Below are 27,749 nucleotides of genomic sequence, written 5' to 3' on the forward strand. Positions count from 1 at the left end.
AGGTTTTAGACAGATACTCTCAACCTTCTTTACAATAAGCACCTCAAGGTAAACCAGGCAAAAGCTTAATATAAATATAAAATCAAGTACTTACATGTCTAAAACAGAGAATCCTCAAAGCCACTAAGTCAAGATAAAACAAGTATAAAATGATTTATAATAGAATGTCCCACTGTGGCCTCACAGACAAACCCTCGCATATTGGACTGATTTCAAACAATTGTGACTTCCTGTGTTCCAGTAAATTCCGCACAATTAATTTGGTCAGCTTCTTAGGAAGTTCTTCTGTCTGTCACCACAGAGTCCTAGCTCTAAGTCTGCATTCTAATACTCTCCACATAAGGTCTTCATTAGCTTCCCTGGCAGAGCCAGTGGAAGTGAAGCACTACCTACAGTACAGGGACCACACAAGCAATCTGGAAATACACAAGTCCAAGAGACCAGATGGGATGCATGTCAAGAGCTGAGTGAACTCGCTGATGTCACAAGAAGGCCACACTATTATCTTTGAACAGTCACATCCATCAAGGGAGGTTCCTGGTGACAGGAAAAAGGCAAACACCATGCTCAAGCTAACTTCAGTTCTCAGCAAGATTATGGAACAAATCTTGGAACAAGGATACTGACAATAGTTGAGGGTCCAACATGAATCAGCAGTGTGCCCTGACAGACAAAAAAAGCAAACCGCATTTTAGGCTGAATTAAATAGCACAGCAAGCTGGTCAAGAGGTCATTCTCCTCCTATATTTAGCATTGGTAAATTTATTAATGATTCCAGCAGGTGGACTATAACATGAGTAGAAAACTAACAGTGTTTCAGTGCTCACCACAGGTTCAGAGACATGATTATCTGCTTTCTTTAGCACTTGTGAGACTATCTAGAGCTTCTTTGGACGTTCCACCCTTACTGGAATGACTGGGACTACAGGGTTGCAGACAAGGTGAAGGAGGATCTAACTTCAGTGTTAACTCCTACCTAATGGAAAGGAAGAGAAGAGGTTAAACCGGACTCCTGGAGCTGCATAGTGAAAGGACATTATGCACTTCAGCTGAGAACTTCAGAAAAAAAACTTGGTGGTAAGGATGGTCAAACACTGAAATGGGCTGCTGAATCACTGCTGGTCCTTGTACCATCAGCCCTCCACTGTACATTCACCAACGAATCATATAATGTCCTCTCCAGGGGAATATGGCAACATTTTAGTAATGCCAACAGTAATAAAAAAATAATAATAATTTTTTTTGAGCATTACTCTATCTTCCATGTTCTTTCCCCCCGAAAGAATACTGTAATTTCTTTTTACTCTGCATAAAGAATTCTTTAAGAGTTATTTGCATCCATCAAGTAGAGGAAAATCCAACAGCTAGAAATTCCAGCGCAGTGTGATCTCATTTCCATAATATTATAAAACTGCATGCACATCTGTTTCTTTGAACTTAGAATGGGCTATCACATCTGATGCTTTGGTTGTGTCTGAGTACCAATATTTAGTAAAGCCTTACATAATGATCTGGAAAAAGTAAGCATCCAATAACTAGAGCAGGAAGCTGTATCCTCTTTGCAATATCACGAAACAACCAAATGTTTGATACACTCAAATTATGAGTGTCTAAAAAGTTCATCACTTTTTAAAACTTTAATGTAAAATAATTCTTTTTTTTTTTTTTTTCACTAATTGAGTTTCTAGACTTCAAATAAAGCAGAATAAATTTCTATTGTATCTTTTTTTTGAAGCATTGTGAAATAATTGAAATCAGTAAACTCCAAAAACTTTCAAAACTGCAGCAGGTCCATACTGAGCAACGTACACAAAGATTACTAAAACAAGACACAGCTAGCATGTGTTGTTGTCAACCCATAGCTACGCCTTAGCTGGCTGAGCAGCCAACTGTTACAGAATAACAGCTGAGTTCCTCCTGCCTTTCTGTCCATACAGTTCCCTGAGACAGATGAAATAAACTTTGCCAATCCACTCTTTCCCAAATTTGGTTGATATGCTTATCAGTTTCATCTTCAGCAGATGGTCATTTAGACAGCTCAGCTACATTACACTTGTTTGCTCAGAAAAGCCAGCTACTTAATGCTTTTCATTATGGATCAAAAACAAATGAGCTGAACAGAAACGAAGATGTTAATGCATTTGTAAATCTGTACACTACTTGAAGTAGGCACAGAAGATGCTGTAGAAAATCCCAGCAAAAAGACATTGAATGATGAAGTAGAAAGCGACGTGACAGGACTTAGCTGTAGTTTAAGTCCTTTTTTAATATCTTATACTAGAACACTTCTGAGTTGATATGCAGAAAGTATTAAATCAAACAGAAAGTAGTACTTCTGTTAGCAATGACTCCATCATTGTTGATTGTTTAACAGCAGACAACAGAAACAGCATGAGATCTCCATGCTAAACCAACTAATCCAGCAGGCATTCATTCACTTGTGCAAAGATAATCTGTAACTTTTTGTTGTTTGAAGGCTGTACAGAAAAGTAAGTAATTTTTTCAACTAAAGATATCAGTTTTCTATCAGAAGTATTAATAACATTTTTTTTGAAGGAAAATTCCCCTGTGGTTTGAGAACCCAAATGATTTTCAGCTTGTCTCTCCAAGAAAAGCTATTTAATGTGCTATTTCTTAATGTTCTAAAATGGCAGAGCCCCAGAGCACAGCATTCAGATGAATGTTTTTTAGAGTACATTACAAGGACTTAATTCTGCTTATAGTTGTACATGTACAACTCAACATAAATGGATGCTACATGCAGACAGCCAAAGGCAAAATCTGGTACAAAACATTTCAAAAGGATGAAAACATTGGCCAAAAACATATACACATTTTATGAGTGAAGTAATGGAATAAAACCAGCTGTATTCATAACCACATTAAAACATTCTGCATTAACATCCCTAATTTCAGTACGAATATTGGCAATATTGGCATAACAGGAAAGCTACAGGGCATCCAGGAGTGAATGACCCACGTAATGTAATTAAAATGAGTACTAAATAAGCCATTGGAAAGGAACAAACATCAGGAGGTTATTAATTAAAAGGTATAATATTCCCAACATGCAAACTGGCAGCCACAAGTTGAGCACAGAAAAATTACCTTCTTGGTTTTCATACTGTTCTGACAACAGATGGTAGCAGCAGCCTACACTGCAAACTGCTTTGATTTCAGGCTTCGCAGTAAAAATTCGTAGTGTGTTTGCAGCAAGGTCACCACATGTATGCAGACCAACCATTATACAATCCTAGGAAGAGAAAAAAAAAAAGCTCAATATAAAGCATCTCCCTGTGCAACTGAAAGAACATGAATAACAACAAAATCCAAAACCCAAACATGTTGCAAAGGGTTATTCATCTACAAGGTTTAAATATACAACTCCATGACAGCTCAACGTGTTCTGTTCCAGAATCTTTTCTAGGCATAAGAAAAGCACTCCAGTTTAAGAAAACACAGTGTTTGTGAGGAACCAGACTGCTCAGTAGTTTGTTCATCTATGGAGCTCTGTTTCTATATACATTATCTCCAAGAGGAAGCAAAAGCTCAGGACTGTGAACAGCAGCCATTTAACTGCATGGGAGGGAACATCTGCACGATGAATGGACAGTGGCCATTTTCTCCTAGCTTTCCTGTCATAATTTTTACTACCACTGCTACTTCCTTTTCTTATTTCAGATTGACTGCCACAATACAGACCGTTGGACCGATCTATGGCATTTCTGCTACTCTGAATTGCTGAAAACAAAACCACTTCATAATAAACTTAACTTAAAGAGCAGGCCCTTCTTCATCTGCTTTGTTACTTCCAGAACTGTAGCTGTACTGTGGTGTCCCTATGACTGTAGATTCAATAACAGAAATTTCTTCCCTAAAATAAAGAACTTCAGACACTCCATTCCTCCGTCCACTTCAATTTCTGGTTTCCTTCTTCCTCAGTTTCCCATTTTCTTCTATTTCACCATCTAAATCACCCCTCTTCTCACTGTTCAGAACAAGACTTTTCCCTTCTAGCACTGGGATCTAAACATGGTGCTTATTGCTTTGAATTCCAGTCGTATTTATTAAACATAATCAACAAATAATTAGCCAACATTCACTTGTGGAACCTTTCTGATTCTATGTACATATCTATTGTACATATCTATTTTTTTTATTATTTTGTATCTGTATAGTACACATTTGTGTGAAACTGCACAAACTCCTTTTTCTTACTGTTCTTCCTTTCACTCTTTGCTACTTCTCCTTGATTGCCCTCTGCTTTTCTTAGCAAATTTTTGGTGGCAAAAGTTCAGTTCCAGTTCAGCTTAGTTTTTAAAGACTTTTCTTCCTGTTTGTCAGCTCCAGCTCACCATTCCACAAAGCTTTTCTTCCACATAAAACAGAGCAGAACAATACCGATGTCTGGAGGCTAATGGAAGATATGCACTTGCAAAAGCAGCATTTAAACTGCTGAGTTAAAGTCAGAGAGGTTCTTTCAGGGGAAAGTGAGTGGAAGATGGCTATCCATTCCGCATGCCATCCATTCCATATCCAGGAAACACATTACAATGCTCAAAACCTCTGAACAATATGAGCATGATCTGCCTGGGTCAGGCACGCTTCTGGACCATCCCCGACTCCTCTGAGGTTGCCTGGGTGCAACTGAAAACACTTTCTGGATCACTGGTGTCAGTGCAGTAAAATTTGTACCTCAGCATTTGTCCATACTAACAAACACACATTTCTACCCCCACACTTCATCAGCAATTCAAATAAATTTCAGGACTTACAGTATGATTCAGTAAATACTAATGTTACACATTCCACTTTTTTCCCCCCAGTTTAGAAAAAACTGAGAAAAAAACACAATTTATGGTTAAAATAATAAATGTAAATGTTTGTAAGTCTATTTGAAAAACAACATTTCTAAAACTTCCAAAAATATTTTAGAGCCATTTAAATGATTACATTTTTTAAAGTATTTTAATTATGCACATTCATCACATGTAGCATGCAGTCTGTTTTGTTTTTTTTACCACAGTACAGTTTTTACTTTTTACAGTTAAGTTTTTTTAAAGACAGGCAGTGATGGAGGATTTTTCCTGCCTTTTATATCATACAAATCATATACTAAGAGGATATAAAATCCAAACATGCAAATGTTAAAGGCAGATGCTTTACCTACTGTTGAGAGGTATGTAAAGACAGTAATAACACAAACATGTATTCCTAAATGAGAAATGAAATACACATTTGAGTATATGAATGCACACAAGTTTTCATCTTTCCATAAAAGGCTGACTGTATCTACTCAATCAACATATGTCAGCTCAGGCACAGTAGCAGCTTCTAGACTTGCGTCACTGTCTTTGGGCAGCTGGGTTTGGACTTGCATGTGTAGACACAGTTCCTGCCAGCTAGCAGATTACTAAGTACTAAGTAACATGGAAAGGCCAAAATATAACGTTATTTAAATATAGAGCTCATTATAAACTCCTGATGTTGAGTAATGTACTCAATAAATTACTTCATGCCTTCAAAATTGTATTGAAATTATAAAAATATAAAACTTCAAGAAATTTCAGGAAAACTGAAATTCCAGGGCTTAAGATATTTGTCTCCCTGGTAAATAAAAAATTCTTAAACACTTAGATGTCATCTGTAATCATCTGTGATCTGTAAGACAGTCAAATATGTTAATATGTATACTGTTAATTTTGACATCTGATTGTCATCTACTCGATAAATTCTAAAGGCTGTTTTACATATTCGAAACAATACTAACACATATACTGAAGTAGAAAAATAATCTCTGAATCTGTAATACATACTAGTGTAAACTAGCTGGGTCAGAGTATTCATTCACATATGTACATACATCACACATTACGGATGTACGAAAACAGCAATATAAAGACAAAGGAAAATATATTTCAAATATTAGTGACGTAACCTCTAAATCTGTTATGATGTCACTGAGTTCTGTTTCTGCGCTGATGTAGGAGGTCAATGGAAAGTAAAGGCTTGATTCACTTGACTTGCTCTCTTTTGCCTTCATAAATGCCATTTTTCTTCGTGCTTTTTCCTCTTCACGGACTTCCCCATAGTTACAGTGGGATGAAGAAAAAAATTCTACAGCATCAGCAGGCAGAACATTGAGAATAGCAAGAGCCTCTTCGGAAAGCTTGCTCTCATCAGACTGTGCCTGGGCCAAATTGATCTCAGTTTGTTTGCTGGTCTCAGATACAGCTACTTCTGTGAAAACACAAGAAGGAACTAAGTCTTGGGTAGTCCCTTGGTCTTGACTTTGAAGACTGCTGTTATTACTTAAGGGCTTTTCATTGATAGCTTTACATTTAACTTCATTTTTTATTGGCTTTTCCAACCTCTGGGTCTCAGAATTGACTCTTGCTCGACTCTGATAAGTTTTCCAGTGTTTCTTCAATTTCCTGTTCCTTTCATGAGCACCGTTAGTATTGGTTTTCGATGAATCGATTCCATAAACTTTCAAGTTATATTGCATAGACAAAAATGAACTCAGGTAGCCCTTTCCAGAACCTATATCAATCACCTTGATAATGGAGAAAAAGGAAAAAAAAATAGAAAAAAGAAAAAAAAAGTACCATATTAATGAGCAACAAGACACATTTAAATCAAACACAAAATATTTCCTTAAAAAACTAAGCATGGATTTGATAATGACTTTATCAGTTATCCCTCTTACTACACTTAAATCTGCTTTCTGGCACACTTTCTGACTTTAAAAAACAGAATTAAGTCAAAACTGATTTCCTTTAGGAAACAGACAGTGCAATGCTTATGCACTGCACATGTCCTGACGCTTTTGGAAAATACTTTCAGTATGTATTTTGACATAGAACTTCCTTCTGTTAAAGAAAATAACCATAAATCACCAGCACTACCACCTGCCCTTGCCAAACGGGGTTAAAATACTCAGTTAGGAAGTGTCCATATTAAGTTTAGGCACTTAGGAGTCTACTAAACCACGTACACAGAAGAAAATGTCTGCAGTCTCAGTGCTTAACGTAATCAATTCAGAGGTGACCTAAAGACATGCCATATTAATACTGCCTCTTACGTCAGAACACCTATTTATACCTTTTTTTGTGTGTGTGAAAATAATCCGTACAAATCAGTATAACAGAAGGATGTTTCTGTAATAAAACAAAGGGCCTGGTAGATCCCATGTGCTTTCCATTGCCTGTTCTGGAGGAAGGTGTGAATAGGAATGATAACCAGCTGAAAGTTCAGTTTCTCTCGTAGCAGATAGCATGTGATACTTCAAGTGACATTTCTCTACGGGAAGGAAATCATAACATTCACTTCTGTTCAGATATGAACCAAAAAATATATACTGAACATATACAATGACTTTGTAGATGTCCCTGAAAAAGATTAATTTGAGAATGTTTTTCATGTCTTGTTCTTGGTTTGTTGAACATTCATAAGGAAGTTGAGACAGACTGCGTAAGTGTAAATGCCAGAATATATTGCATGTATCCATCTTAAACACAAGTGCATATGTTTTAACTAGGTAGGAATACACAGTTCAGAAATATCCTGACAGAAATGAAAAAAAAATTATTCTAAAAATACAAAAGATTTGTACAGCCATGGAATTAGGAAGAAAAGATTAAATAAATGCCATTAAAGACTACAAAAAAACAGTGGAGAACACATGCCATTAAGTAAAAATTGTCTACTCAGGCTATACACACCTTTCTCATCTGCCTCCTCCATATAATATTACTGCATGTTTGCTTGTCTAGGTACATGAGAATCCTCAAATTTCTTGAGTGAGGAGAAGATACAGTCATATATTACATTAATCAACAATATTATCTCAGATTATTTAAAATTGAAGGAAAGAAAAGTGCCCAAGGAGTAATTACCAAAGAGTAATTCATGTAACGGATGTTATTATTATGCAGAAAATGCACATCTTCACTTCTACAAGGTATTTTAACTACTTCTGTGAAGTCAGTATTTGGGCAGAGAATTACTGAATACTCCTGACTCATACACATGATCTCTAGTGACTATAAAGACCAACTGCTGGTTCTTGAAGATTTTTTCAGCTGTTTACAAGTGAAAAGAATCACAGAACAGTTTGTGTTGGAATGGACCTTAAAGATCACCCAAGCACCCTGCCATAGGCAGAGAACAGACCAACAGAGCACGTTGATCAAAGCCTTGTGCAAGCTGATCTTGAACACTTCCTGGCATAAGGCATCTATTCTCCGGAAAAAATCACACATTTTTTAATTAGCACTGGGAAATTAGCTCTGAAACGAGGAAATTTTGACTAAAAATGCGATGATCCTGTGCTCAACAAATAGAGTGGATTAAATTAATCCATGTTTTACCTTCCCCTGATGACATAAGGAAAGACAACCAGTAACCCATAGCAGATCTGCCAAGCATGAACATTTAAAATGAAATTTCCATGATATAATGAACTCCAAAGGTCCTGTCCATAGTGAGCTGGGTACTATGTTTAAACACACCTTCTGGCAGCACACAGTCAAGAACTCCATACGCCTTAAAACATTTCCCAGCACCAAATCACAAATGTAATGGACGGTGAATGCAGAATTATATCATACTTGCAACTTTTGTTGGACATGCTGCAGTTTCCAAAGAAAACTTTCACAAATACATTGAAGAATCAAATGTGCAATTAAGTAAAGAAAAATTACTAATGGCTTCTTTTCACACTTTAATCAAGAACTTCTTTCTAAAAAGTTCCACTTGTATGAGGACAACGATGCTTAAAAGGAGCAGTAAACAACTGAATAAAACTTCGATTAATTTGCTTTAATGTTTTAATTCAAATCATTAATCTCAAAGTAATTACAGTAATAATAGAATTTTTGCTTTTATTTTCATTTTTACTATACGTTTAGTATATTGTAAAATACCACAAGAGGACAATATGCTCTACTGCCCATTATACATCATGGTATGGAGGTGAAATGGAGGGCATTTTTCAACCCGTCAGTGATCTGTAATATCTGAAAGAAACACCCTGAGGACACATGCTATTGTAAAACATGTGTTGTGTTTTCATAGCTCTAGCATTTTTAATTAAATGTTATATACATTTTGTTTTGCCGAGTAGGACAGAAAAAAAAATCAATAAAGAAAACACTCTCCTAAAACTTTACAATTCTTATATTGTTTTAAGTTGAAAGGTAACCAAAACAATAGAAGTTGCTTTTTAATAACTGGGAAGGAGGCTTTTCTGTTTTTTTCTTTTTTAACATGTACTGGAAAGCTCTTTTCATATATTAGGGATTTGTAACTTTGAACAAATAAATTCTCTCACAGTATATGACTAAAATGGAAAAAAGTTAATATAAAGCAGTCAGCATTTCATATTCAGAGATATATTGCAACCATATTTTTCATTAAATGCTACGATTTTTTCAAAAAATAAACAGAAAATAATCCTAAGGATAGTTCAAGTCATCTGATAAAAGTGCATCATCACAGGCTGAAATTGTAGTGCATTGACAGATACTTAATAATTGTTAGTTTAAGATTTTATTAGTAACCAGCTACATCGAGACTTAGGTGAGGTCATTAAGGTGGCTCTACTTTTTCACTCTCTGATTATGGCTTTTTCTTTCCTCTCACTCAAGAATCTCATGGGAAGTATTTAAAATCAAAATGAAAATGGTATATGAAACACCACCAATTCATCTTCTAGCAAATGCAGAGAACATTTAGTATCACATTATTTGCAAATTACACTTTTCTAAAACTTTTTCAGTACATGAAACTCTTCAACACTTGAACAACTGACACTTGCCTGAAGCAAGAGGTAAGCAAGGCAAAAAAATATGCGAATAGAATGACTAGAATTTACTTTTGTGTATCTATTACTACTGCATTTTCACACTTTATAGAGTGCATACACTTTACGGTTGTACAGGACATCCACATTTGTCACTGTGGCTATCTCCTGATGGAGCTACTGGAGAGACTACCATCTCTGAGTAACTACAGATGCTCACAGATTGCAACTCATCCAGTAATATTTGGCCTTAGCTGCAGTTCTCTGTTTACTTGAGATTCCCAGTTGTAATGAGGAGATTGCCTAGAACTTTGCCCTTTGCAGCTGCTTCTTACAAAACAGACAAGTTAGAGTTCAGAATTTTGATCTTCAGCTTCTAAAGACACTGACCCAAACCTATGAAGAATACTTCATCAGAACATATCGTTTACATTATCTAAAATAAACTCAGTCTGAGCAAATAACATGTGTCTAACACATACAATGTGAAATATGGTACTGAAAAAAGTCAAGTGTTGTGATGCTTGTGTTTTGCCAAGAGAAGCATTAGTAAACATCTACAAGGTTTTCATGTAACACTGACTTAGTGAATTACACAATCCTAATGACATTAAGAAAAGGGTAAGTTACAGTTGCATTTTGGAAGAGAAATCCTGCAATTCTTCATCACCCAAGGATGAACTTGCCATCTGATGCATGTGGTTTCAAAATTCCTTACATTATCTGCATTTTTCCCTATGTGTTACTCTTGTGCGTCTCACAGGTGAAGATTGAAGTTTTGCCCTTCTACTGAAGTCTACAGTAAATTGCCAGCAATAGAAGGCAGCAACTGAAACAAGGCACTGTCTCTGCCTAGCAAAAAGCAGTGCAATTTTTAGCTGATCAATATACAGAGGATGAAAAGATTTCTTACTTTTTTTTTGAGTCACGAAATGACCATGGCTCTCTAAAAGGCAGTTCCTTGAGAACAACCCATTTATAAACAAAACTGCCCTTCAGCTTGCCCCTAAAGGCTTTTCTTTAGCTATATTATTTGTAGAAAAAATGAGAGCTGCGAGGAAAAATATCAAAATATGGTATTTGAAGAGAACAAAGATAATTAAACAGTAACATACATTAAGAAATGCCTTCTTACCTGCTTTAAACCACAGTACTTTGCTATTTTGTCTACCAGCTCTGACATTGCTTGTACTTCATGCGATTTCTTATTATTCATAAACTCATCAGTTTTGATACCTGTATCAGATTAAGAAAATATATACATATTGACACAATCTATAATAATAAACATTTATAATCCATTAGAATATTTTCCAGTCTAAAAGTATTTCTAAGTATTTTTTATACTTTAAGAGCAGTAATCTTTAATTAAACATCCACTGAGCAGTTACAAGACTAAACTGAATTATACATAAAAATAGATACATGAAAAAAATCAACACTTTAAAATATAGCGCTTTTAAAGTAGTTTTTTTTTTTTAAAACTATAAGTATCTAAGACCTGACCAGATATTAGACACAAGCTATTAGCAAAAAACTACTTACTTTTATTTTTTAATTTAAAAAGATTAATTTTTATGTGATTTATCATATTGATATTTACATATATGAAATATAAAGGCAAGGACAATTAACAGTCACACGGTGTTGTTTGTTAATTCTCCAGATTTGTTCAAAGTATCAAGTGGGGGATACCTTAAATAAAGGTTATGACAATGCTGGTAAAATTTAAAGAAAGACGCAGCGTTTTTTCCCCTTTATTTACACTATGGATAGATAACAGAACTGCTGTATGTTTTCAGAAGAAAATAACTCAAAATATGTTAATGAGATGAAACCAACCTCTAGCACCAGTTTACGTAGCTACATCTCTTCAACTAAGGACTAGCTCAGAAGCAGCTCCCTTGTGAGAAGCCTTATGAGTTAAATTGATAGCAATTTTTGTAAGTCTAGGTGAGGGTAGAAGAAAGAGGACTGCTACTGGTGAGCACGCTCTTAGAAAACAAAACGGATTAATATATTCATTCCCATTTTCTGCTTTTTGCACAGTATGCCTTCGTCTGTCCAAAATCTGATCATTAGGTAAAATCTATGTTCATTCCTTGATCAGACCATGCTGGGAACAGAGCCAGGAGCATTACTTATTTAAAAGAGAGCGGGGAATTGCACTGAGCTCATGAGAAACCTAATGTTTTCTCTATTTCTTGAAAACCCACAGGATCTTTCAATTTCTCAAACATCTGGTTTTTTAATAACAAACTGCTATGACAATTAAAAATCTAACAACTGACAGAAGAAAATAATAGCCCAAAATATTTTTAACGAAACAAAGCAAAACAAAAAAACAGAAACAAGTGTTTTGCTAAAATATTCACTAAAGATTCTCATTTGCTTAAAATGGTGAAGATCTCTACGGCCTCCCAAAAACTCTTAATTTGTAATTATTTCAAATGAAAAAAAAAGAAGAAAAAATAGAAAAAAACAAAACCTTTTTTTTTACTTTTGAACTTTTTGGATAAGCTCAATTAAAAAAAAAAAAAAAAAGAAAAGAAAAGAAGAAGAAAATGCAGAAAACGAAGAATCAGATATTAAATATTTTTTAAAGAAATAAAAGATTTGTTTGTCTGGTCTCCAAAGCAGCGCCTTCACTCTGTGCCATCATCACATATCGCACCTTCCACCCTTTGCTATAATACAAGATCAAATGACTGACATGGTAATACTCTGCAATAGAATTTCAAACAGTACTTAAGCCAAAGTATTTCAAATGCCAGGGGCAAACCCTGAAACAAGACCCAACTTAAAGGAACTGAGGTTCCAGGTGAAAAAAAATAGTGTGCTCACACCTACACATATATTTATCGCCTTAGTTACTACAGTTTCTAAATTATTTTTAGACCTACATTTTGCAGAATGAAAACTGCCTAGATTTCAGCACATGCAAAATTGCACTGCTTGCAGAAGATTACTTTTATTAGTTTTATTTTTGCTGAGTTTTCTGCTAAATGTTGATTGCAATAGCCTTGTGTTTGTCTGTTTTTAAATCATTTTGGCAAACAAGCAAACATATGTCAATCTAATAGGAAAAAAAACCATCTTTTTAAGGTCTGGTTTAGATGCCCAAAACATCCTTCTGTGACCTAAGAAGAAAGTGAGGCTCCAATACTTTACAGAAGTACTCTGGATATTACAGAGTAAAGGGGAGAGCTTAATGTCTAAGTGGTACTGAAATGCTGCTTGTTTACATTGTGAACCCTAGCGTAAGTAGACACTTCGCAATCGAAAAACTGCTTTAACTCCACAGTGCTATTTGTACCCACATCTTTAGTTCTGACCTAGACCAAGTGAGGAGAGACTGCATTTCATATATGCCTAATGCAGATCTTCCAGATCTTTTATATCCTTGCTACCTGTGGAAATTCAGATATACCAGATTTAAAAGAAATTTTCAGTCCATTCATAATTTACAACACTATCTACACAGAAGTTACAGTACTGCAATTTAATTTTATCAGCCAAGACTGGCAGGGACTGGGACAACCATATGCTAAAAATCATTCAGACAGTCCATGTAATTTAAAGATAGATTTATTAACAATTGCATGACTATTACATAGTGCATAAACACAATGAAAAGGTAGAAAGTACTGTTATTTCAATATTTTAGCAAGCCTCTCTCCTTATGTCAAGTATAAAAGAGAAATTGTCCTTACTGGCTTGCTCCTCTTGGGTCAGATCTTCTGGATCCTTGCACTCAACACAAGCAATCCAGTGGGGCAATGAGGGCCACAGAGAACATTGGAATTCATTGGAATGGAAAAAACACTTCACATTCAGACTACACTTAAATTTTGGAACTAACCTTTTCAGGTAATCATTCTAAATAAGAATAGTAATATGTCTGCATCAATACGCTATAGAAGTTAGAGAACTACACATGCAGTTAATTCATCCAAGTAAGTTAATTTAACTGATACTTTGCCAGTTCAACACAAAGGTTTTGAATTATAATACCATTGTTTATGTTCAGAACATTAGAACATTTTATTTTCTCAATGAAGTACCATTAGAATAACTACACCACAAACCCAGATCCCAGCTACCCAACAAAACAGAACTCCTTCAAGACAACAAAGTAATTAGTAATTGTCTTATTCTATGTTTCATTCTGCATGAGGAAAATGATGAAAGAATCCTTGTATTTTTGCTTGAGAAAGTCAATCCAAGCATGAACTCAAGTACATATATAACAAGGAAGAACTACAGAATTACTGAAAATTAAGCAGAACACAGAGAATGAGAACATAACGAAAATGCTAATAGCTAAAGAGTAAGCAAAAGGAAAGCAGCACACAGCTGTCAAATGAGGAAAAAAGGCTTCAGGCAGAAAAACAGCAGAAGGAAAGAAGTCAGGAACTAAACTTACAGCAAGATCAATGCACAACAAACCATTAAGACTATTTGAGCTGCTTCAGTAATTCTGAAGAAATCTAAAACTGGGGAGACAAATACGAAAAATAGCAAAATTGGAAAGAGAAGATTGCTGTAGAAAACAGGAGAGATGCCTGATGTATCTAAATTGTTGCTATCACTTAGGATGGGAAACATCAGAGGCATTTTAATTTATTACAGTGACAAAGTGCACTAGAAAGCAAAGGCTACTGGCTTAGAGTCTGTCTCTGAAAAACTAATGAGAAATCTGAAAGATGGTGAGAAACCTATGACTGAAGATTCCATAAAGAACAGATGCAGTGAAAATGACAGCAGTCAAAGCATAAATGTAAGCTCATCATCCAAAACAAACAAACAAAAAATTAGAGGGAAGACTTCCAATGTAAAGATACCACCTTGAGAGTGTTTTCAGCCAATCTCTTCAAAGACAGAAAATGAACCTACTCTAATTTTAGGACACATATTTGGTACTGGTCCAAAAAATACAGAATGAATAAAAGCAGCTTCTTTTGAAATATCAGACTCTTACTGGGCCATATTCCGTTAAATGCCCAAGCACATGTCTAACATTAAACAAAAGTTGTGTGCAGCACCTGAAGAGGTATGGCTGCCTGACTTTAGACTGAGACTTGAAAACAAACAAAGAAAACCCCAATACTAGCAGTTATAATTTGTGTTGCTGTGGGAGAAGAAAAACAAAGGGAATTAACAAGATTTTTCATCTGTATATGAAATAATGACGTGCCAGATTGCCTACCTCAACCCCTTTGAAACACGGAGAATCTCAGCAAAAGTCTGAATGCTGTCACCCCTCTGCTGAAATTTAAGCACAAGAAGCCACTTTCTAAAAAACGGCAGTGAAGAAATTATCTAAGAACAAATGAGATTTGAAGTTGAGAAGCATGCAGGAAAGAAATGCATGTAAGAACAAAACAAAACAAAACAAAAAAACACCACAAAACCACCCTGTGGAACAAAAACTCTGCAGATCCTGTAGCGAGAGAATTAAAAACTGAAATATAAATGTAAATATACCACTTGCTTCTTGGCTGTCTCCTCTCAGCGCTTCAAGTATCTCTTCTAATGGGGTACACACTCCAAGGTTAGGCAAAGAATAATGCTTGGCAGCGAGGGCAAATAAGTGTACATTGATAAGTTTCTTGGAGTTTTCACAAAACACATCAGAAAATGTGTTGTCATCTGTATGGAAAAGAAGAGGTTTCTATTAGAAATGCTTAGCACCCCTGCAGCATCTTCCCATAGAACAAAAAGCAATAAATAACATGGTATGAGACAGAAGTAACAATTTATTTCACATGTGAAAATTTGCCATTATTCTACAGCTATTTTCCTCCCCTTTCAGATTGCAGGTCAAAATTTGCTCTTAGCTGAACTAGTGCAGATGTGGAAAACTATTATTTTAACACAGCTATTTTAATATAACCAACAAGATAATTCAGTAAACATCATCATGTCTGTTTACAAACATACTCATTATGCCTTTCTTAGTTATCTCCATTTTAAAATATATATACTACTAGATATTATAAGAATTGAAGCTGTTCAACAGAAGAAATGTTTTGACTTATACACATTACATTTACATCACTTCCAAGCTGCATTGTAGCTGGTGAGGTGCTGGAACAGGCTGCCCAGAGAGGCTGTGGATGCCCTGTCCTTGGAGGTGTTCAAGGCCAGGCTGGATGGGGCCCTGGGCAGCCTGGTCTAGTATTAAATGTGGAGGTTGGCTGCCCTGCATGCGTCAGGGGTTCCTTCTAACTCAAGCCATTCTATGATTCTATGGTGAATCTGCTGGGAGAATTAAATTAATTTTTATTACCAATCAGGTTTGAGCCAAAGTTAAATTCCAGTGCATATTTTGTTTGACTGAGGATGAAACATTTCAGTCTGGCATTAGTTAGCTCTTCAGAAAATGTTCCCTTTTCAAAAATGCACATCAATTTTTAAGTGAAACATACATTGGTAAGAATCACTTACTAAATCTGAGATTGCTTTGAATTTTCTAATTCCTCTGTATTTTAGCTAAACATATTTGCTGAATTCTCTATAGTTTTGGTAAAAGTAATTTTAGATCTCTAAGCACTTACAAATGTTTTATAATAGATGATAGCTAGCAAGACCTGCAAACAAATTGTAACACTCATTTTAAAAATACTTCCTGGTTTGTCTTTTCTCCCATGGGTAGATAATGAGCAAGTGCATACCTAGCACAGCAACCTTCCAGAATCTCGCCTGCCCACCTGTACAAAGCATAGATCTGTTTTATTCACCCCCTTTCTAATACTCTTAATTTTCATACATGAGTAGTGATCTCATATAAATTTCAGTCTATGGAAAACAGTCACAAAAATGTCAACACATTTATTTTTACAGTATAACAATACCAAGGCAAGAGTTAGTAAAAAAACATATAGAACTAAGAAAGCATAAATACTAAGCTGTAACCAGAATTACATTCAGTGCCTGCATGACACTTCTTACAGTAATTCTCTGTGAAACAAAATCAAAAAGGAAAGCCATTTTTCACTCTAAATGACTGCTTCTTGTTTGAATTTCAGAACATTTGCTAATCTTTAGTTGATTAACCTTCAAGATAAAAGTGAAATGCAGGGGTGCTCCAAAAGTAATACCTCTTGTTTTATTATATTGACCCTCAGCTGTACATATTGTACAGGTTATTGGTGTATAATATGTTGGAGACTTGCATCTTTAAATGCAACATAATTATATGAACAAACTTAGCACAGGATCTATAGAATATTCTGAATTAGAAGGGATTCACAAGGATGACCAAGTCCAGCTCCTGGCCCCACAGAATGCCACCTAAAATCAAACCACATTTTTGAAAGCACTGTCCAAATGTCTCTTGATCTTTGGCAGCTTGGGGCTGCGACCACTGCCTGGGTGGGAGGTGGAGCCTGTTCCAGTGCCCGCTCACCCTTTGGTGAAGAACCTTTTCCCAATCCCCAGCATGACTATCCTCATTTCCTCAGGCCCTGCCACTGTCACACAGCAGAGCTCAGCGCCGTGCCTTCACTCCCCTCATGAGGAGCTGAAGGCTGCCATGAAGCCTCTGCTCAGCTCCTCTGCTCTGGGCTTAACAAAACAGATGATTTCAGCCACTCGTTATGTGTCTTGCCTTCCAGACTCTTCCTCATCTTTATAGCCCTCCTTTAGAGGCTCTGCAATAGTTTTATGCCCTTCTTATATCGTGGTACCCAAAGCTGCCCACAGCGCTGGAGGTGAGGTCACACCAGCACAGGGCAGACTGGGACAATCCCTCTACCTGCCCTACTGGGTTCAGTTGGCCCTTCTGGCTGCCAGGGCATGCTAACAATTCATTCAACCTGCCATCAATCAGCACCCTCAAATCCCTTTTGTCAGGGCTGCTCTCCAGGCTCTTGTCCCCAAGTCTGTACTTATACGTGGGGTTACTCTGTCCTGATTTCAGAATCTAGCACTTGCTCTTGTTAAATTTTATGCGGTTAGTGATTGTCCAGCCCTCCAATTTTGTCAAGATCTCTCTGCAAGGCCTCTCTTATTTATGGAGCCAAAAACTCCTCATTATTTAGTGCCATCTGTGAACTTACTCGGTATACTGTTAAATCCTATATACAGATCATTAAACAAAACTGGCCCTAAAATGGATCCCCTGCTAGTGACTGGTCACCAGCCTCATGTAATCCCATTTACTATAAGCCTTTGCACAAGGGTTAGCCAAAACCTAGCTACAGCAGAAAAATAGAAGCAACCATACATATACCCATCTTATACCACCCTACCCTGATGACACTATGGAAAAACATTAAACCTATACAAGGAAGACATTCACCCTAATTTTTCAAGCTACCTTTCAAATAGCTCACAAAGATCAACAGCACAAGCAAATATTCTGCAGATAACAAATATCAAGGGAAATGACACCATCCTATGCCAAAAAGTAAGACACATCTCTGCAGACCATCTCCACGCTAAAGGCAATTGTTGGACTACTTACTATTCACAAATATTAAAAATCGTAGTTTTCTCAAACTGTTTCTACTTTGGTTGCTCTCAAGATGAAATCTAATATGTCTTTTTAACCAGACAGTCCAAATACTTGCAAATAGATCTTTGGAGGAAAGAAATATATGCCAAAAAAATGGAATTGTAGTACAAATGGTAATTTACAGTAAAATATGAGAATAATTAGGCAGAGATTTTCTGTGCCTGTGTCCAATTTGCAGAAATCACATGATAAACAAGATACAATATGGCAAATGTTAGCTTTTAAATGTATAAAATATATAAAATGATTTTCTATATCTAAAAACTGATCTGAAAAAAATCTGTATAGTACCACTGGAAACCAGGAATTCTAACCTTTATGTCATCATTACAATGAAATATCTGATGAGTGTCTGAAAATATTCTTTAAAACTAAGCTGAAGAACATGTAATCTTCCTCTTGCACACAATACCATACAACAGAACTGTAATTTGTTGCTTATCTATCTCTAAGAGAAAATTACTGCTTAGCGTGTGTACTCATCAAAATCCCTACAGTAAAATAAAATATTGTGCACAATAACAATTTTGTGTCACTCTATAGTAATGTCACTTTTTAATTTGCAGAACCATGTGAATTTGAACTGACAACCTCCCATTTCCAAATAAATTCTGTCAAGTGTAGCCTGTGTTCCCCTTTAATTTCACTTGGGATTCTGGAAAACTTCCATAGTAGTGTTTGGAATGTGAACGTATAAATGCACAAACTCTTAGAGAGCAAAGGTTTTACCAGATGAAATCAGAATGCCATTTTACGCACACTGTGCGTAAGGTATTTGGGGTACATGACTCCAGTGTCATCTGGACATATGGAACAAATCTCTTCTTATAGCTACACCCCCTCATAAGAAGGTCACTCTGTGAATGACAGCATGCTAGGAGAGCATTTAGTACTCATTTCAAACTATATGCGTATAACTAATGTTTAAATATCTGATAATTTTAAAATAAGAAACACAGCCTCAGCAGGAAGGCGACACACTCTCCTAAAACACGTGCTTCGTTTTAGCCATCCTTTGATCCAGTAATTCCCGTATTAGATTCTACAGCACACACTTTGAATATAGCTCAGAAAATGATTTTCCAATTTTAAATTCTACAGCGCAATATTCTACCTTCCTGCCTCTCTACTTAACAGGCCACCACCTCAGTGTCTGAATCATTTCATGGGCTATCCCATACATACAGTTAGGATTAAGGTAATTTTCCTTTACAGTTTTCTTTTTGATGACTTCATCCAAATATCCGTTTTATTCTAGACTCAATTACACTCTATTTTATGTTCCCACTATTGCTTAAAATCAGCTCTGACTCTGACATTACCTCTGAAATATACTTGACTTAAAGGTTTTGCTCACCACTTCCCAACACTTTTGCTTGCTGACTGGTTCTTTGTCTTGTTTCCATCTGGCTCCCAAAGTCAATTCATAACCCAGTGTCTTTTTCATACATAAATTAGCTCTGTTTTTTGTGTTGGTTGTTTTTTTTTTTTAAAGCAGTCTTACAGTTAGTATTTTGAAGGTCTTCAGATCCAAGAGACAAATGTTGCAAGTGATGTCGCAATTCGCAGCTCTTCAATCACTTTCCAAATTCAAATTATTATCTGTTTGCCGTTTATGCCAAAATATACTCAGCTCCACATGCTGGTTTTTTTTGTGGACCCTTACATTACACTCCACATGTTCTTCTGCCTCATGTGTCATTTTGCGTGCCATATTCCAGAACTAATGCTACATGAGAGCCATCTACGCTTAACAAGCTTTGGCATGATGCAGTTTTTTCCTCTGCTGCATTCTTTGTCAAAGATATTACCTTCGTTTTGAAGCTGATCTCTTTGCCAGGACTCAGGTCCTCAAAATAACAAACCTTTCAGATGCTTTATCTTCATTTCTCTACTCTGCCTGAGAGCATATTATCGGTACGTTTCCCTTTTACATGGAGAGCAGTAAATTCACTCACAGAATTTCATAGCTGGCCTCCTCTTGATTTACTTGAAAATTACTAAAAATATGAAGTGCTTCTTAAATAGCTCGTCAGAAATAAAACTGCTTTCTGTCTTCCTTTGCCAGGCACTCATTATAACAGACATATAGGAAAGCCATGCTTAAGTCTTTTCCAGCTGTCCTCCACATTTCCACAGTTTCAATATTTGGAGGACTTTAACAGTTACATCTTTCCACTCGCATGGCTTTATTTTATACGTATATATATTTTTTTGTTCATTTTGCTCCAGTTATTCAGAAATTAGTCCGAGGGAAGGCGTCTGCCAGCTGGGAACTTCATGCCATTTCTCACTCAAAAGGAACGGGGGGGAAGTTTGAAATGAGACCACGACACCACCTAACATTATGAGCGCCTCTCTGGGTGCAATTCCTCGCACCGAGGCGGTGCTATCGAGGTTGCAAAGACGTCGCAGTGAGTGAGGCGAGTACTGCTGGTCCGCATACACGGAGGAGCACAAAGGGCTCCGGAAGGGCAAAGCAGCGGCAAAGCACTGCGGAAACGGCTGCAAAAAAAAGCAGCTGGTACAGGCGGAGGAATAAAGAGCAGCTCTACAGAGTGGGGTGAGATTCTCCTTTTATTAAAGCAAAGGGAAACGACTGTAATCTGACTTTGCCACAGAAAGGAGAAGGCCAAAGAAGTCTGAACGGCGAGGACAGAACCTCATAGTGCCTACACCGCCCGAGATACCATAGCGGGAGGCAGGAAGTGCGCAGGCGGCTCCTGGTCCCTGCCCGCGCCCCACCGCTACGCCCCGCCGCGACTCACCCCACCGCACGGCCGCGGCGCCGGAGGCCTCCGGCAGGGGGCGCCGCAGCGCCTGCAGGACAACCTCGGGGCGCGCCGCCACCAGCTGCTCCCACAGCCCGCGCGCGTAGAACTCCGTCGTGTGGGCGCGGCACAGCGGCAACGCGCGCGCCAGGAACCGTGCCAGGCGCCGCAGCCCCTCCTCCGCCTCCGCCGCCGGCAGCTGGGCCGGCAGAGCGCCCCGCGCCCGCCGCATGGCCCCTCGCGACTAATGCCCGCCCTCGCGGTGCCGCCGCCGGACAGGCAGGCGGGCGAGTCGAGCGCCGAGCACCGAGCGCCGAGCGGAGGCGGCGCGCCGTGGTGACGTAGCGGCTGTGCGACGCTGAGGCAGCGATGGCGGCGGCGCGGCGTGCGGGGTCCGAGCACGGGGCTTTGGAGAGCGCAGGCGGCGCGGCCCGACGCCCGCAGCGGAAACGGTTGTGGAGGCCCACAGCAATGCACGGCCTTCTGGGGAGCGTCCAGCAGGGTGAGCCTGGCTGCGGGCACGCGGCTGTCAAGACAGCACTGACGCTGATCAGTCTGCCGGCTTATGGTCACGCAGATGAGTGGGTTCCCTGTGGCATTGCAGCCATGCAGACTCCGTAAGCCCGCTGCATTGCTTGTATCAGCGGCCTAACGTGTGCTGTGTTCCATAAAGTAGCGTGTTTGCAGTTATGGTGAAGTTCAGGCAGTAATTGTCAGTACATTTGTACAAGCTGCAGTAGGGATTGGGTTTCTATCAGTTTTTTTGTTTTTGTTTTTTTTGTTTTTTGTTTGTTTGTTTGTTTGTTTGTTTGTTTTCCCTGAATCTTTAAAAGGTCCTGATGAAAATGACCCTAATTAGTGTTCTCCTCTGGGAGGAACGTAAATGGGAAGTGGTCATGGCAACAGCTACATGGTTTGTAGTAAGCAGCATTTGACTCCCTTTTTCCTTGTGCTTACAGGACGAGGATTTGCATTTCGGAGAAAACAGAAGATTGAAAGGAAATACAGGAAGTTATTGAAGAAGGAGCAGAAGATCTGTTCACCACGGGCTGATCAATTCACAGATACTTACCCAGAGCATCTGAAGCATCTTTACCTAGCGGAGGAGGAGAGGCTGAAGAAACAGCACAAGTATCCAAATGATTCAGTTCTATCAGAAGAAAAGCTTAATAAAGCAGTAGAGTAAGTCATGGAAATACTTCTTTTAAAATAATGTTTTTTATGCTTACAGAGGTACTTTAGATCTTACACTTTACATGGACTCCAGTATGATGATTTGCTTAAAAAACAGCATGTAAGCCTTCAGTGTTTTTCTGAACTGTTAGAAAATGTAAGAATACAGCTTTATTGTGTTTACATCAGAATCAGCTTTTCAGGGTTTGATTCCAGAGCATCGGCCAATTTTTATACTATTTATAGAATCTTAGACTTGGAAGGGACCTTTAAACATCATCCAGTCCAACTCCCCTGCACTGAACAGGGATGTGTACAGGTAGATCTGGTTGTTTAGAGCCTGGGCCAGCCTGACCTTGATTGTCTTCAGGGCTGGGACATCCACCACCTCTCTGGGCACCCTGTTCCAGTACATCACCACCCTAATTGTAAAAATCTTATTTCTTGTGTCCAATCTAAATGACATCTTTTTGTTCCCATTACAGGGAGTAATGTAGATCTCTGAATTCCAAGCCCTGTGTACATTTAAATTTTTGGAAGAAGAACATGCAAGAGAGTACAGAGAGAGGCAATCAGATCTAAGCCCTGCAGTAGGAGGAAAGTAGAGTTGTGTGTGGAATGGGCAGTTAATTCACAGAGATGACTGATGGAAAACTTAGGCTATTTTTCAAACCAGATTTTTCTTTTTTTAACTTTACCAAGAGTCGTCGTGATTATAAACAAAATTTGTAATTTGATATGAATCTGGCTGCTAATGTGCGAGGTGCAGTGACACTATTAGGTAGACTTCAGTGCTCTAAGGGGATGTAAAATAGGGCACTGATTAGGTAATTCTGTTAAAATATTAGCGAACGTTGCCTTTTAAGTAGTTTTGCAGTTCTGAGATAGGGTGTCATTACTTAATATTGCCACAAGATGGAGATCAGAGTATAACAGATTTTTATTTTTTTTTCCTTCGGAAGCATTGTTTTCCATAAAACTGTGAGCAAATCTGTTCACTTACCTTTTTGATTTTCTACCTGAGATTTCTGAGATGATGATGGTTAATTCTAGAAGTCTTTTATTATGAACAGTAGACTAAACAAGAACTCATTCTGTGAACAGCTGTTAAATATCTAGCAAAGCTTATGTTTTTCAAGTGTGAAATATGTGATACCACACTGTTTACGTAAAGGACTTACCGTGAATCAGAAAAATAATACTAAGCAGAGAATTCTGCGTATCTATTATAATAATATGACAATAAATGCCAGGCAAATGGCACTGTGGGAGTGTTTTTTGTAGAGTTTTCTTTTGTGAGGGATAACTTCTTTTTGAATTCGAGAAGGAATATGAATTCAGCTCCTAATTTCAGAATGTTAAGGGCATAGTATACTGTTATGCCATCTTTTTCAATAAGAGTTTTAGAAAGGCATTGTTGCTGCTAACCTTTTTCACTTTGCCATGTCAGCGTGAACTCTGATGAGCAGTTTGCTAACATTTGCTTGTCCTCATATTCTGTAGTTGTGTGCATGTGTTGGAACTAGAAAGTTCAGACTAGAGACTTCAGACTCAACTAGAAAGATAACACAGCTCAAAGTTAATGCAGTGGTCAAGCTTTTCAAGCTCAGGAGACTTTGTATGATGGAGAGAAACATCCTCTTTTAGGCAATGCTTAGCCTTCGTATATGCTATTCACTGAAGATCCAGCAGATAAGACATGTGCATTACTAAAAGTTCCATGCAGACCAGTCTTTAGTTCACTTGGAATGAAGAAATCTAGTTTGCTATGTTGCTAGATGCTCATTACAGTACATGATACCAAATAGCATTACATGTAAGAGTAGTGCAATTGGGTATTCGTACAATATGAAAAGATGAGCTTTGCTCTTCTCTCATGTAATCTATAAATCTATATTTCTAATTAACTTCACCCCATACGCAAAAAACAGTGCAAGACTGATTCTGCAGTAGCCGTGGTATATGTGATGATGGGCTATCTGCAAGCAGGCATATTTGAATTTTGTGTATTTTTTCTTACAGACCAGTCAAAACTGAAGGAAAGTTTAAGAAAAAAACATCCAATCAGAAGGCAAAAGAAGAGTATGAAAAAATACAGGCTGAGCGTGCTAAGAAGAGAGAGGTAAATGTTAAACAGAGATCATTTTGAATCTTAGGCATAGAGTAGTTTAATACTATTTCCATCTGGATTCAAATAGGACCATGGGACAGAAGCACAGATATTGGTGATGTTCAGTCTTTTTCAGTTTGCCATTGACGTTCAGGCATTCAGGTCTTTGGAATTACGACTCTTGGTTCTAAGTTTTGCACTTGATGTTAGAGGGATTTTTTATTTCATCAAGAAATATTTAGACCTTCATTTATTTGGGGGTGTTACTTCTAGTTAATTTTACATTCCAACATTAAAGAACATTCTTACTAACTTTTGTACATCATAGAAGCTATTTATACCATGGAAAACAAAAATATAATCGCTAAACTTATGATATATTTGGACATTCTGCAGACACTTCAGCCTTTGGGGTCATCATGGCATTGAATTTCAATTAATAAACTTGAGAAGAAGTCTTAAGTCTGATTTGTGATGGCTTACATAGGACAGGGTACAAGAGAAGGAAGCTAGTTAGCTTGACCAAACTACTTACTAAAATAATGCTAGAAAAGAGGATGCAAGCTCTTTGATTTAAAAAAAAAAGCACACAACCCCCACCCCACCCAACATATCGTAACTATCCACACAGAGCAAGTGCCTCTATTAGTGTTCTGGTTATATGTGGTTATATATATCCTTGACAAGTAATGTGTGTACAGTCGAAAACTGAATTGCATCTTTTTCTTATCTTAGTAAAGGCAGAAGTCTGTTTTCCTTTGAAGAGGACTGGTCACTATAATTTCAGTCCTGATTAAGCATCACAACATCATGTGCTTGTGATGCTATGTTAGTATTGCAAACAGAACACCTAAATGTTTCCCATATCATATCTGCCAGTCTCGTGCAAATATATCCAGTATCCTACCACATCTGGGTTGGTATGGCATTTTCATGGGGTTGCTGAATCAAGCTCTTTCAGTCTTGCACTGAAAAAGAGAAGGTAGAAAACTTTGGGCACTTGAGTCATTTAAGAAAAAAAGGAGCACGTTTGGCAGAAAGGATGTAGTACATTTTTGGGACCAAACCTTCCTTTGTGGGATATTCTACTAAGAAAACTTGGCTTTTCTCTTGAAGCTTTAGTCAATATATATTTTGATTGCATTACGTTCTGAAACAATCCTAATTAAGCTTTTAAAGTCAGTGGCCTACTGTCAGTACAGTACCTGATGACTAGTGCTCGTATAAAAGAGAATATATTGCTTATAGATTTTTTTTCACGATCGTATCTATTTTGTTTTAGGAAGCAGAAAAAAGAAAACAACAAAGAGAAGCTGCTCAGAGGTTGTACAAGCAAAAGAAAATGGAAGCTTATAAAATACTGAGTAGGAAGACCAAGAAAGGACAGCCAAATCTAAATGCACAAATGGAGTTTCTTCTTCAGAAAATACAACAAAAGACATAAACCTCTGCATAAACCTCCATTACAGGTTTTGAGTTACATGTGGACATTTTATTAAATGACTTTTAATAAATAATCTCTTTTTGCTTCTTCATGACTTTTTGCCACTGGCACAATTTAACTCAGTCTAATTGTGGAAGATATTCGCCCTGAATATCTTAGGAATATTCTGTTCCTGAGAGTCAGTGAGACCTGGTACTTTGAAAATAAATGGTTCATGTTAATAAAATTCTATTTGTGTAATGTCCTGAATTCCAAATCATTAGATCTTGGAACTGTCTGAACACGAATTTATGTTTGTTTTATAGCTCCTAACTCTTCCTGCTGCTGTAACTACTACAGTCATGCTTACTGGAGAGGAGCAGAATGAGTGGAGTAAAATGCGACATGGTTGATAATCTCATGAACTGCCAAGGAGAGGAGTATTCTCTGGGATAGGGTTTGGCACATGAAAACAACAAAAATTATACTTGGTTGGCTATTATTCCCCTTAAAACGTTACAAAAGTTAAAAAATGTTTTAAAATTGAAGATACGGTTTTTTTCAATCATCTTCATCACAAAATATGTATGATTGTAAACAAAGTGTGGCTTCTTAAATGAGATGGATTGAGTGGATTGGTTGAAGTTTTGTTTTGCTAAATATGTCCTTCTTTTTCTGTGGAATTTTTCTTTATTCTGTGGAATATATATAGAAAAATAATTCTAAGGAATTTGAGGTGTTAGACTGATCTTTGTGGGTCCCTTCCAAGTCGGGGTGTTCAATAATTCTGTGAAATCTTGATTTGGAGATTTAATTAGTGATTTTTAACTTAAAAATTAAATTAGAATTAAAAAGTTTGTATCGAAATTAATAAAAATTCTCAAGGCATGCTCTGTAAGATTTGCAATATTTTTACAAATTACAACATAATTATCACATTTAGAATTTGATGTCAACTGCACAAATGCAAAGTTTTTATTATTTAGAATGTATGAGAAATATAAACAGTTTTGAATTGTTTGACAAGTACTGTTAATTGAAGAATAGTTTAGGAGTTTAGGTTGGCTAAAATTCTTGTTATGTCAGTATCCTGAGGCTTTTTCCAAACGTAATTAAGCATTTTGCAAGGCTTGGCATCTTTTCCTTCTTATGACTTGAACCCAAGTCATAAGAAGAATGTTGGAAACTTTCTGAAATGGACGTGTCCATTCTTGTAGGAGACAATGGGAAAAAATGACATGCCAGTATTGTTCTGTGCTTTCCTGATAATTGCTATAATTAAAGTCGTCACAGACTGGCTTTGGTTGGAAGGGATCTTAAAAAGCATCTAGTTCTAACCCCCATGCTGTGGGCAGGGTTGCCACCCACTACATCAGGCTGCCCAGGGCCCCATCCATCTTGGCCTTGAACAAATACCTCCAGGGATGGGCACTGTCAATTTTGAATTGCTCTGCACAGAAACAGTGAAGAGGAAAAAACAACTATTTAACAGAAGCGCACAAGACTTAAAATACTTCGTCTAACTTGTGAATAATACAAAAGGAATACCATCTATATAAATTCATGGTTGAAATTCATCCTTTATCATTTGCATGTCTCTAACCTGTACGATCTTTTAAAACTCCAGCTAAGGAAATATGAAGCACAAGTATTTAGAATTGTTACCTTAAAAAGATCTCAACTCAGTTTGCCATTAGCTTAGTTGTAAGTACTGGGCACAAGTCTGTAGGGATGTCACCTTTCCTGTTTATATAGGAAAGATTTCAGAAAATGCCAAGTGTTAGACTGAGAATGCGTTAGTCCATGGCCATCTTAGATTACTCTTACTGCTGTAGATGCTAGTATACTGCCTGTATATCAGTATCCTTTTAGAGATGGTGTTTATCTGTAAAGCATTTGGATAAAGTTTGAGTGGTGCATTTGAGATTTCTTTTTCTCATTTTGAC

General features: G+C 37.3%; 2 protein-coding genes across 2 annotated transcripts in view; one reads left to right on the forward strand and one right to left on the reverse strand.

Annotated features, from left to right (window-relative positions):
- The window catches only part of METTL25 (methyltransferase like 25), a gene marked incomplete at both ends in the record, with an annotated part of 55,110 nt that extends 33,781 nt beyond the window's left edge, over positions 1-21,329 (reverse strand). Inside the window, 5 exons of the mRNA XM_079540497.1 lie at positions 3,109-3,253; positions 5,939-6,556; positions 10,941-11,041; positions 15,293-15,457; positions 21,095-21,329. Coding sequence (XP_079396623.1) covers positions 3,109-3,253; positions 5,939-6,556; positions 10,941-11,041; positions 15,293-15,457; positions 21,095-21,329 — 1,264 coding nt within the window. The remainder of the gene's footprint in view (positions 1-3,108; positions 3,254-5,938; positions 6,557-10,940; positions 11,042-15,292; positions 15,458-21,094) is intronic.
- Positions 21,330-21,466: 137 nt separating this feature from the next.
- CCDC59 (coiled-coil domain containing 59) lies at positions 21,467-25,824 on the forward strand (the record flags this gene model as incomplete). Its single annotated transcript, XM_079539084.1, has 4 exons — positions 21,467-21,599; positions 22,057-22,279; positions 24,293-24,392; positions 25,663-25,824. 4 exons carry the CDS (start codon positions 21,467-21,469, stop codon positions 25,822-25,824), a joined length of 618 nt encoding a protein of 205 aa, XP_079395210.1.
- Between the last annotated feature and the right edge of the window lie 1,925 nt (positions 25,825-27,749).

Source organism: Tetrao urogallus (assembly GCF_951394365.1).
Source record: "Tetrao urogallus genome assembly, chromosome: 1".
Taxonomy (NCBI): Eukaryota; Metazoa; Chordata; class Aves; order Galliformes; family Phasianidae; genus Tetrao; species Tetrao urogallus.